At 37.6% G+C, this 12,545-nt stretch overlaps 1 protein-coding gene across 4 annotated transcripts in view; it reads right to left on the minus strand.

Moving 5' to 3' along the window:
• USP9X (ubiquitin specific peptidase 9 X-linked) overlaps positions 1-12,545 on the minus strand; it is a 156,184-nt gene that overhangs the window by 51,199 nt on the left and 92,440 nt on the right. For all 4 annotated transcript variants that reach the window (XM_064364411.1, XM_064364410.1, XM_064364413.1 and 1 more), the window contains exons 22-26: positions 5,584-5,714; positions 5,076-5,354; positions 2,960-3,085; positions 1,527-1,652; positions 173-339 (exon numbers count right to left, since the gene is read on the minus strand). In XM_064364411.1, the coding sequence (XP_064220481.1) occupies positions 173-339; positions 1,527-1,652; positions 2,960-3,085; positions 5,076-5,354; positions 5,584-5,714 (829 nt within the window). The remainder of the gene's footprint in view (positions 1-172; positions 340-1,526; positions 1,653-2,959; positions 3,086-5,075; positions 5,355-5,583; positions 5,715-12,545) is intronic.

Genomic DNA, 12,545 nt, shown 5'->3' on the forward strand with positions numbered 1-12,545 from the left:
AACCAAACAAATTTAGGTTAAGCAAAACATTGTTAAGTAATAAAATTTTCCTCAATATCAATGTGCTATAGAGACAATAAATATTTTACTTTTGGGATACATTTTGCCAGCAAAAATTAACTCACTCCACTTATAAAAAAGTAAGATTCTTACAATTAAAAAAGATACTTACTTGCTGTGACAGTGCAATAGTAAGTCAATGATGAATGTCTGCCAAGCCTTTTCTTTACTAAGAGCATCTAAGGCTGTTGGAATCAAGGCAAAACATAAGGTCATCACTTCCAATGCTTCACAGCAAACCTGTTCGTCTTCCAAGTCTGGCTCATTGCCTGCATTGGTCTGTAAAATTATAATCAAGAACAAATTACCCAAAGAAGCATTTAAGAAAAATCTCATACGACTTCTAGTTAGTGCTTTAAACTCACCTACTCACTTAAACCACCTGGCCTCAGCCTCTCTGAAGCTGCATGCAACTCGGAGGTCCCCTTGGAATAGTCTGGAAATGACTTTAATAGAAAATAAAGTCTAATTCCATTATTTTCCTGTGTCCCAAGGAGGGCTGAAGGAGCACACTGAGCACACTACCTATTACTTTGAAACTTTCTGAGTTGTTTACTTCTGAACCAACAACCAATCCCTTCTCAAGAACCACTGTGGCATGGCACTTAGGTACTTTAGACTAGCTCCATTGTGTAGCTTGCCTATTGTGCCATTTTATTAAAATTCAATTGTCTTTGACAATTACTTAGGAAGGGTTTCAAAGACTTACAACCTAAAATATGCTTGGGGAGGTATTAATAAAGTCTAACTTGACTTTATTCATCAAAAAGTATTAACTATAGTACATGCCTAAAACAGAATAGGCATTCAGTTACATGCTGAATGAATACCCAGGGTTATGCCAGACAGATACTATGGAACATGAACATATATCCTGGGCAAATCAGGGTTATGTTGGACATATAAAGGAAGTTCTACCAAGCCAGGGAAGTTCCTGTAACTCAATTTCTCCTCCTAAATATGTAGCATCGGGGCAGGCACACATGATAAATCAAAAAGCCAACCACAGCTTCTCTTCTGTAGATAATTTGCTTAACTAGAAGGTTGGGAATGATATCTAATTGGCTAACACTCTTCTTATTTTTGACTGCTTTAAGAGAATCAAATAAAAACACTTAAATGCCTCGATACCATAACTGACAAACCAAAATTTACGCAGGACAGAAAGATGATAAAAGAAAAAACAGAATGGGATAAAGCAAATTCAGTATGAGACAATTCTATCTGATCCCCACAAGAAGCTGAAAAAGGCAATTTCATTTAAAAAGCAGTCCCGTGGCAGGATTAAGTACTTAATTTTCAAAATAAAATTTTACCATATTCCCAATATAACTATCACAGTTATTTTTCAACCATTAAGATGCAAGTGATTGGATTTTTTAGTAGCAAACCTAATAAAAATCAAACCATATGCACAATTAAGAAACATTTGTTTGCAAGGAATATAGTTCTGTAGTAATTCTTACCTTCTCATAAATTTTAGTGATTTCTTCATTTGGGCTAAATACTAGCTGTAATGACCCACATCCTGATGCCCAGATAATTTTTTGTATAGCTCTAATTACACAAATATCAGGCATATATCTTGAAGCCTGAAAGATAATGAGTAAATAGAACTGTTGATAGAATATGAGAGTAAAATTCTGATTAGAAAAACAAAAATGCTTCACCTTGTAAAGGAAATAGGAATTACTGTGTAGTACCATTGTCTTTAAATTCTCAAGTTGCCTTTGTCTTTAAAAGAAAAAGGGGGGTAGAGGGCTCTGGCTCTGTCACCCAGGCTAGAGTACAGTGGTATGATCATAGCTCACTATGGCCTTGAATTCCTGGCCTCAAGAGATTCTCCAACTTCAGGCTCCCAAGTAGATGGAACTCCAGGCATCTGCCACTGCACCTGGCTTATTCCCCATCTCCCGACTTTAAACAGCAATCCAACAAAGTATGTTCCCCAAGTTATCCGGCCCTTTACTAGTATACTTTAAGACTACAAAGATGACAGCCTTTCCACTCATAGTTTCTTATCCAAGAAAAATGAAAACTTATGTCTACGCAAACACTTGTACACAATGTTCACATCAGCTTTATTTACAGTCAAAAAGGGAAAAACGATCCAACTGTCCATCACCACGTATATAAACAAAATGTGGAATATTCATAACAGGGTACTAGTTACCAATAAAAAGGAATGAACTACTGATCCACACAACATAGATAATTCTCAAAGTCATTAGTGAAAGAAGGCAGACATGAACACACACTATAATCCATCTGTATAAAATTCTAGAAGACAAAAAATACTCTCTAGCGACAAAAAGAGCAGTGATTACCTGGGGAAAGAATAACTGCAAAGGGGCATAAAGAAAGAGTGATGAAAATATTTGGTTTTGACTGCAGCAGTGGTTTCACACATGTCAAAATTCACCGAATCTGGCCCGGGCATGGTGGTTCATGCTCATAGTCTCAGCACTTTGAGAAGCTGAGGCAGGTGATCTCCTGAAGTCAGGAGTTCGAGACCAGTCCGGTCATCATGAAACCCCATCTCTACTAAAAATACAAAAATCAGCTGGGTGTGGGCGGAGGCTGTACTTGGGAGGCTGAGGCAGGAGAATCACTTGAACCTGGGAGGCAGAGGTTGCAGTGAGCCGAGATGGTGCCACTGCACTCCAGCCTGGATGACACAGTGAGACTCCATCTCAAAAACAAAAAAAAAAACAACACTGAATCTGTATACTTTAAAAGGATGCTGTTTATTATACGTAAAAGTTGATAAAAAAAAGGGAAAGTACTAATAGTAGACAAAACCGATATTAAGAGGACATTATCTATAGAATGAGACAGTGATTAAAATAAGTGGGCCTAGGAAAATTAAAACTGTGACAGAAGTCTTGATAAAACTAACCTCATCAGATATCTGCTGAGCAAGACGAACTGACACATTTCTAAGCATGCACTCGGATGATGGATTAGGAATGCTCTGAAGGGCACTTTGTAGCACCACTGCTTGATCATGGGTAACCTGGTTGACCTGAAAAAAGTTAACCATTTTATTTGGGATAAATAATTTGTACATAACCAGACCTAACCATTTGCTCTTCATTCATCACCCACTCCCTCAGAATGACTACCTTGCATATACACATTATAGAACCTGTGGCAACTTACACAAAAAGCACTACCTACAAGGTGGGCTTCCTCTCTTTCTTGTGCACTGTAGTGCCACGTGTCTGTGGAAATCTCCATTCTAGAGCAGTCCAACTCGTGTCTCTACATCTGGGCTCAGCTTAACTTGCAGGGGATAATGATACACAATAGACTGGTTCCAATCCCTTCTAGAGACTCAGTGAATTATTGTACCTCTTCTATGTACATGCCTTGGGCAGACCCTGTTTGTATTTCCCATTGTTATCACATTTTGCTTTGGAAAAAAAAAAAAAGAAAAAGAAAAATTCTTCCAGAGAAGTTGGAGAGGGAGGGAGAGAGGGAGGGAGGAAGGGAGGGAGGGAGGAAAGGAGGGAGGAAGGGAGGGAGGAAGGGAGGGAGGAAGGGAGGGAGGAAGGGAGGGAGGAAGGGAGGGAGGAAGGGAGGGAGGAAAGGAGGGAGGGGAAAAATTAAGGAATACTGAAAAACCAGGAAGAGGACTAATGTACGAAAGGTACCCTAGTTTTTACTTAATAGTATAATCAAGTTGTTAAATCAGTGAAACAGATTAATTTCATTAAGTAGTTGTTAGCAAGGCAATTCTGACTGCCTTCAAGTTGTAATTCCCCTCCAATATACTATAAATATTTCTACAATATTAAGATATTTCTGTGTTACTAATTTTGCATTGGGCTCCCTACTGTGAGCTCATTGAGATTAGAGGTTATTATGTACCTCTGTACCACAGTGGCACCTTCTCTGAATATTGAAGAAAGGTGAAAGTGGAAGCATGTAATTGTTTTCTGTGTACTTCATTAAGCATCTGTGTCAGGGATCACAAAAAAAATCCGTTTTTATCCTAACAACAAGCTGTCTTTTAACTTAAACTACTTAAAAAAGAAAATCCTAACAAAAATGGGACCTGTGATACAAAACAATATATAAAATTTAAGCCATTTTTTACGGAAAATTCCTAACACACACCCAAGTGTTGAAAGTAGAATTAACTCCCATGTACATATTACTTAGCTTCAGAAATTATCGCCAGTGGACCAAATTGTTTAATCTAATTATCCTCCATTGCTTTTCATCATCTCTCCACCCCAAGATTGTTTTTAAGCAAATCCTGGTTATCATATAATCTAACCTGGAAGTATCTCAGCAATCACTTCAAAAACATGGGGGGGGCTCTTCCTTTTAAACATGACCACAATATTATCACAGCTAAGACAACTATATATGATATTACCGTAATTATCAACATTCTGATCTCCCCAACTGAAACCTAAGCCATTTCTAAAGAAGAAAATCTTTATTCCTAGCGCTTTTACTTTCTATCAGTAACTTAGTAAAACCATTGTTTATGATGTTCATAAAATTTTAGTTAGAATTAAATGCATAGTTTGATCTCTCAAAAATAAGTATCAAATTCTGGCATGTCTTGGGAATTTTTAGTGACATGGATCAAGAATGCCACCAAGGCAGAAACAGAGTCAGAATGAGCTCAGAACTTGGGTTTAAGCCCAAGGTGGGAAGGGAAACTAGCAACAAGATAAACCAATTACATCTCTTATTACCATCTGTGTTTTTATATATCTGCCAGGCACAAGTTAATGAGATGCATATGGAATTTTTGTTAGGTTTAAAATAATTGAAAATCAAGCAAGATTTAAGTGGGCAGGGAGAAACTACCCTCTCAAATTATTAGCAGTCAGTGAAAAGTATTTATACTTTTAATACAAACATCATAAAGAAAACCTCTGAAAGGTACTTTGAACATTGAGTCAACCTTGAACTCTACACTTAAAATGCTAATTAGTTTTACTTTAAAAATTTCTATCTACTATTATAAAAAGATTTTTAAAAAGTCTTATTACCGCTGTCATGGGATTCACACCTTCTACACCTGGTTGACAAGCTTCTGCCACAGCTCGAACATGACCATAGCCAATGGCAGTTAGCAAAAGCTTGGCTATTTTAAGTGCATTGAGGTAGGCACCCCTTCGAGTTTCCATATCTGCATTTGGTAGGAAGTTATTTCTGGTTAGCATACTCAGTACAAGGGGTAGGCCACCACTTTTCAAGAAGTGAAACTGAAAATCAGAGGAATCATCAGTCAGAGGTGCACCAGCAGGCATTAACAAGGCATAGACTACCTGGAAAAACAGAGAAGAAGGGGACAGGGCTGTATTAAAAGATTTTTTAAAAACTTACTTCTATTTATACTATTGTCACTGCCAAGAAATTCTTGACCATTTCGCTATTATTTCAAATTAATATTTCATTTCAAAAATATTTCATTACAATTTTACCCAAATTATTCACATTACCATATGAAAGGTCAAATTAAAAAAACACAGAATTTAAAAGGGAATAAAAACCAACCTCTGTTAGATATAGCACTTGTGAGGCTGAAGGACCAAAGAAAAGTGAGTCAAGAGATGGACTAAGGCTGCTTTCTCCAAGTTTGGCATGGTCTAAACAAATAGCTCTTAATTTTTCTATCGTTGTGCTATCTGGAGGAAAAAAAAAGAGACAGTGTGAAACAAAACATAATACATGTGTTCATGCATATTTAACTTTTGATATCTTGAAGACCATATTAATATGGATTAACAATCCACTCAAGTCGGGCTATACAGGCTCAAACTTCGTAAGACGTTCGATTAAAAAAAAAAAAAAAGTGGGGGGAACCAGGGCTCTTTAATCAGTTACTCTAAACACAAGCATCTGCTATTCAGGGACCTCAAATCAACATACCCTCCCCTCAGCTAGTGGAGACGGAAAAAAATACATTTCAAAAGGAATTAGTTCTGACTGAAAATAACAAGAAAAAAATTATAAGCTCTTCCCTGCAACCTCTTTACTGTTTGCCCCGACACTATATATTAACTGGCTTGCTTCACCGAAAGAAACAAGAAAATGAACCCTAAAAAGCAAACATCAAAAAAGGATAAGTGCCTATGTTCATTCACCTCAAAGCAATCAGAGTTTCTGTCCTTTTGTCATAATATTAAAACATACATTTCTTTTAAATTATGGTGAAGACTGCCATGTTCTCACTCATAAGTGGGTGTTGAACAATGAGAACACAGGGACACAGGGAGGGAAACATCATACACCGGGGCCTACTGGGGGGTAGGGGGGTTAGGGGAGGGATAGCAGGGGGTGGAGGAATTGGGGAGGGATAATATTAGGAGAAATACCTAATGTAGATGACAGGGGGATGGATGCAGCAAACCACCATGGCATGTATATATCTATGTAACAATCTTGCAGGATCTGCACATGTACCCCATAACTTAAAGTATAATTTAAAAAAAATTACGGTGAAGAGGCACAGTTGGCTGCAGGGGTTGGGGGGCATAAGATAATCCCAAAATACAATTAAGCATTAGCTACCAAATACTCCAACTTTATTAATAGTCAATCAACCCTGGAAAGTATTTTGATGATCAGGTTATTTCTAAGGTAAATGCCCTATGAATAAAAAAAAACACTTGATAAATAATTTTTTTAAAAAAATTTTAAAGTATGAGTTCCTAGCGAAAGGATAATCTAAAAGCAAAAAAAAAAAAGAAAAATTTTAAAGTAAAACCTTCTTTTAAAGAAAAGAAAAATGATGAAAAATTACTATGATTTTCTTTGGGTAAATGAATTTTTACAGGCCTAGAAAGAGCAGCCAGTATCTTATAAATTTTTCAATTTGTGTTGCAATTATCACTTCTCTCTATTCTGAAGGGATAGCAACATATATAACCAATTAAAATATTAAGTTTTAAAAATATGAGTATCTTCTCATGTCATTGACTATTCATCTTTATCATTTAATCTGATTACTAAAATGACAATGTTATTTTACCAGTTTAATACCTATTATTGGGCATTCAGGTTTTTGCCTGCCCCAACCTGTTTAAACACCAAAGAACCTAACAACTGAATTTTTATAATTTTCCCCATGCAAAACCCTGCAAATGGCATGAAGAACTTGAATATAATGCTCAAGACTTGACATATAATGGCCAATTACTCCTAAAAGCAAACCAATTCGTGTTTAACCACTGTATCTGAGAGTATCTTGCTTGGATTAAAAATATTCTGAGTGAAGGATGGAGGCAAAAGGGAGTAGGAAAAAAAAAAAAGAAGAAGAGTTCAAGAAAAGGAAGTAGTAATTCTTTTTTTTTTTTGAGATAGGGTCTCACTCTGTCACCCAGGATCAAGTGCAGTGGAATGATCACAGTGAACCACAGCCTCAACCTCCCTTTGTATTTTTTTTTTTTTTTTTTGAGACAGGGTTATGCCACCATGTTGCCCAGGCTTATCTCAAACTTCAGGGGCTCAAGTGATCCTCCCACCTTGGCTTCCCAAAGTGTTGAGATTACCAGCGTGACCCGGCCAGAAGTGGTGAACTCTAAGCAAATCACTTAATGGTGCTGAATTATAGATTCCTCATTTGAGAGATCTGAATCAAAGTAACACTCAGTGGCCATTCCAGCTCTCACATTTGTTGACCTAAATTATTTTAGTTCCCTGATTATATACATGTTCATTTTATAAAGCATGGAAGACAGAAAAATTTAAGCCAGTCATAATCTGTAATCCAGAGTTCATTATGACTTTAGTTTATTTCTTTCTAGTCTTTTGAAAAGATACCTAAGCTTTGGGAGGTCAAGGTGGGAGGATTGCTGGAGCCCAGGATGTCAAGACCAGCCTGCATAACACAGCAAGACCCCCATCACTACAAAAAAATTTTCAAAATAAGCCAGGTGTGGGCCAGGCGCAGTGGCTCATGCCTGTAATCCCAGCACTTTGGGAGGCCAAGGTGGGCGGATCACTTGAGGTCAGGAGTTCAAGACCAGCCTGACCAACATGTGAAACTCCATCTCAACTAAAAATACAAAAATTAGCCGGGCGTAGTGGCGTCTGTCTGTAGTCCCAGCTACTTGGGAGGCTGAGGAAGAAGAATCACCTGAACCCAGGAGGGAAAGGCTGCAGTGAGCCAAGACTGCACCACTGCACTGCAGCCTGGGCAATAGAGCGAGACTCTTTTTCCAAAAAAAAAAAAAAAAAAAAAAAAAAAGAGCAAGCCAGGTGTAGTCCTAGCTACTCCTAGGCAGGAGCCTCACTTGAGGCTAGGAGTTTGAGGTTACAGTAAGCTAGGATCATGCCACTGCACTCTATCCTGGGACAAGTAAGGCCCTCTCTCTTTAAAAAAAAAAAAAAAAAGAAAAGAAAAGAAAAGAAAGAAAGAAATGTGCTGGGCACAGTGGCTCATGCCTGTATTCCCAGCACTTTGGGAGGCCGAGGTGGGCGGATCACAAGGTCAGGAGCTTGAGAACAGCCTGACTAATATGGTGAAACCCCGTCTCTACTAAAAAAACAAAATTTAGCTGGGTGTGGCAGCATGCACCTGTTAGTCCCAGCTACTCAAGAGGCTGCAGCAGAATAATCACTTTAACCCAGGAGGTGGAGGTTGCAGTGAGCCAAGATCGCTCCACTGCACTCCAGCCTGGGTGACAGAGTGAGGAAAAGAAGAGGAGGAAAGGAAAGGGAAAGGAAAGGGAAAAGGGAAAGGAAAGAGAAAAGACAGAAAGAAAGGTGAATTAACAATCTGTGCCTCAGTTTCTCCATCTTTAAAATACAGATAAAATTAATAATTTCCTTATAGGGATGGTGTGTGGTTTATCAGTGCTAAGAACTTACAACAGACTTTTACAAAAAACTGTATTAGATACAGTGAGGACTGCAGAAGTTTTAAGTTTAACAGCACATCACAACAAGGGCACTTGGCTTCAGGCAAAGATTCAGAATGAACAGAAGTGTAGTTAATGACTGGGAAAAAAAGCTACTGATTCTATTTTTCCCTTCCATTTAAAATACATCCAAAAGTGCACAAATACTAAATGATCACCCAAATGTACACAGCTAGTTACTACAGCCAGAAATAGAATTTCTAACTACTTATTCTTAGCGCTCCCATTTCCTTTCTTATTCAAGAGTTTATGTGTCTAAAACATGGTGCCAGAGAGTGGGTTAATATTTATTGAATACTAAGTGCCACCAGTCACTAGGCTAGGGGTGTTCCATACATTGTCTCATTTAATCCCTGCAATTATACAAAAACGTTATTATCCCAGTTCTAAGGATAAGGAAGATCTAATAAACTATGAAACTTATGTTTAAGGCCACAGAGCAGCAATTAGAAGCAGGATTTATACACAAGTCCATTTGAGTCCAAAGCCTATGATTTTTCTGCTGTAATACAACCATTACTAGCTTTTTCAAAAGCTGGCTCTTTCAAATTTAGGTACTATAGTATATAAAATATGAAAAAAGCACCTGCTTCAAGTTTCCTAAGGGTCTGACACGAGCTCATGCTTGCCATCTGGTGGCATTAATTGCCAATCACAAGATCAAGGATTCAGTAGTAGGTTTCCGTTTTTACAGTATGTTGTGAAGGTTGAATGTGCACTAAAACAACTCAAGGACTATTACTGAAATACTAGCAAATAAAACAATGTAAATTCTAAACACTGTAATAGACAAGAATGAAATAAAAAATCTTTGAGGGAAGCGTTAGCTAAAAATCTAATGTGAACTGCTTCTATCCCATAATAATTGCAAAGCAAGTCCCAACGAGATGTTTAATTTAGAAAATGGAGGTAATAAAAGCAGAAGACAGCTTTTAAAAATTATGTGTCAACTAAATACGGTATACTTAACTATATTTATCAGTACTTCACCCCCAAACCCCACTAAAATGAGAATTAATGAATATAAAAATACAGAAACTCAAAAGAGCATTAAAAACAGAAGAGGAAGCAACACATTAAACTGCTGTCAACAAATTACTGAAGGCATAGTGAAGATGGAGATAGTTGGTTTAGCTGAACCAAGAAGTGCTTGTGAAGGCAAGGAGAAGAGGGTGCCTATAAATTAGTGCCCCACTAAATCTGAGAAAAGGTAATGGTATGAAAACAACAAACACTTGAGAAGGCACAGATGATTCAAAGCCCTAAAAAGACAGAGAGGCTGAAGACTAAGAAGCATTTCCAACTCCCTCGGATTTAGGAAGTTGGGAAAACAGATTTCTCATTGCTGAAGAGATACAAATATGGAATGGGGACAACTAGGAAGTTGAACTGGTACAAGCGTGAACCTGTGTTAGTTAACTGCAGGATACAAAAATCAATATACAAAACTCAGTAGTGTTTCTATATGCCCATAGCAAACTATCTAAAAGAGAAATCAAGAAAGCAATCTTACTCACAATAGCTACAAAAATGTAAGATACCTAGAAATAAATTTAAGCAAGGAACCAAAAGATCATTACAAAAAAGCTGATGAAAGAAAGAAAAACAGGACACAAATAAATGGAAAAATATTTCATGTTCATGGGTTGGAATGGAAAAACCCATCTTGAGTTGATTTTTACATACGATGAATAATAAGGGTCTAGTTTCATTTCTCTGCATATGGATATTCAGTTTTTGCAACACCATTTTATTCAAGAGACTGCCTGTTTCCCCAACATCCTAAATCTGAAGGAGGTGTAACGAATATTGTTAACATGCCCATATTACCCAAAGCAATCTACAGATTGAATCCAATCTCTATTAAAATATCAATTATATTCTTCACAGAAATAGAAAAAAAATGTCATTTGAGTTGAATCTGCAAGGTAAAACAACAACAACGAAAAACCAGAAATATAAAACACTCCTAAAATTCATATAGAACTACTAAAGACTCCAAATAGCAGAAGCAATCTTGAGCAAAAAGAACACAGCTGAAGGCATTATAGTACTTGACTTCAAAATTTACTACAAAGCAATAGTAACCAAAACAGCACAGTATTGACACAAAAATAGATACAGATCAACTGAACAGACTAGAGAACCCAGAAATAAATCCACATAATCAGAACCAACTAATTTCAACAAAGGTGCCAAGAACACACATAGGGGGAGAAAAGGCAATCTCTTGAATAAAAATGGTGTTGTGAAAACTGAATACCCATATGTAGAAAAATGAAACGAGACCCCTATTATTTATCATATGTAAAAATCAACTCAAGATGGGTTAAAAACTTAAATGTAAGACCTGAAACTATAAAACTACTAGAAGCAAAACACAGGGAAATGTTTCATGCCATTAGTATGGGCAAGGACTTTTTGGATAAGACCTCAAAATCACAGGCAACAAACACAAAAATAGACAAATGAAATTACATTAAACTAAAAAGCTACCCAACTAAGGAAATAAGACCACAAAAAGACAAATCTATAGAATGGGAGAAAATATTTGCAAACTATGCATCTGACAAGGGGTTAATATCCACAATATATAAGGAACTCAACAGCAAAAAAGCAAAAAAATCCAATTTTTAAAATGGGCAAAAGACTTGAATAGATTATTTTCACAAAAGACATCCAATCCAGGCGCGGTGGCTCATGCCTGTAATCCCGGCATTTTCAGATGCCAAGGGGGGTGGATCAAGAGGTCGGAAAATCGAGACCATCCTGGCCAACATGGTGAAACCCTGTCTTTACTAAAACAAAAAAAAATTAGCTGGGTGTGGTGGCGCACGCCTGTAGTCCCAGCTGCTTGGGAGGCTGAGGCAGGAGAATCACTTGAACCTGGGAGGCAGAGGTTGCAGTGAGCTGAGATCTTGCCACTGCACTCCAGCCTGGTGACAGAGTGAGACTCCATCTCAAAAAAAAAAAAAAAAAAAAGACGACATCCAAATGGCCAACATGTACATGAAAACACACTCAACATAACTAATCATTAAGGACATGCAAATCCAAACCACAATGAGATATCACCTTACCACAATTAAAACGAAATAAGGATGACTTGGCTGGGTGCAGTGGCTCAAGCCTGTAATCCTAGCACTTTGGGAGGCTGAGGTGATCGCCTGAGGTCAAGAGTTTAAGACCAACCTGGCCAACATGGTGAAACCTCATCTCTGCTAAAAATACAAAAATTAGCTGGGCAAGGTGGTGGGTGCCTGTAATCACAGCTACTTGGGAGGCTGAAGCAGGAGAATCGCTTGAACCCAGGAGGCGGAGGTTGCAGTGAGCCAAGATCGCACCATTGCACTCCAGCATGGGCAACAGAGCAAAAACTCTTGTCTCAAAAAAGATGACTTATCCCTTTAGCCCTCAAATTTTGATTTCTAAATACCTTTTCTCTCACTAAGAGGAAAAATGGCAGATTCCAGAGCTGAGGCAAAGGAAATACTATAAATGAGCTTTAAACATCGTCTCATACCAGAAAGTAATAAAGTATCTTAAAAAATTGAGATTACATAAAAAAGACACTGGGTCTAACCTATAGGGGCT

This window comes from Aotus nancymaae, unplaced genomic scaffold, assembly GCF_030222135.1.
Source record: "Aotus nancymaae isolate 86718 unplaced genomic scaffold, 86718_ANA_hifiasm-v0.15.2.pri h1tg000058l, whole genome shotgun sequence".
Lineage (NCBI taxonomy): Eukaryota > Metazoa > Chordata > Mammalia > Primates > Aotidae > Aotus > Aotus nancymaae.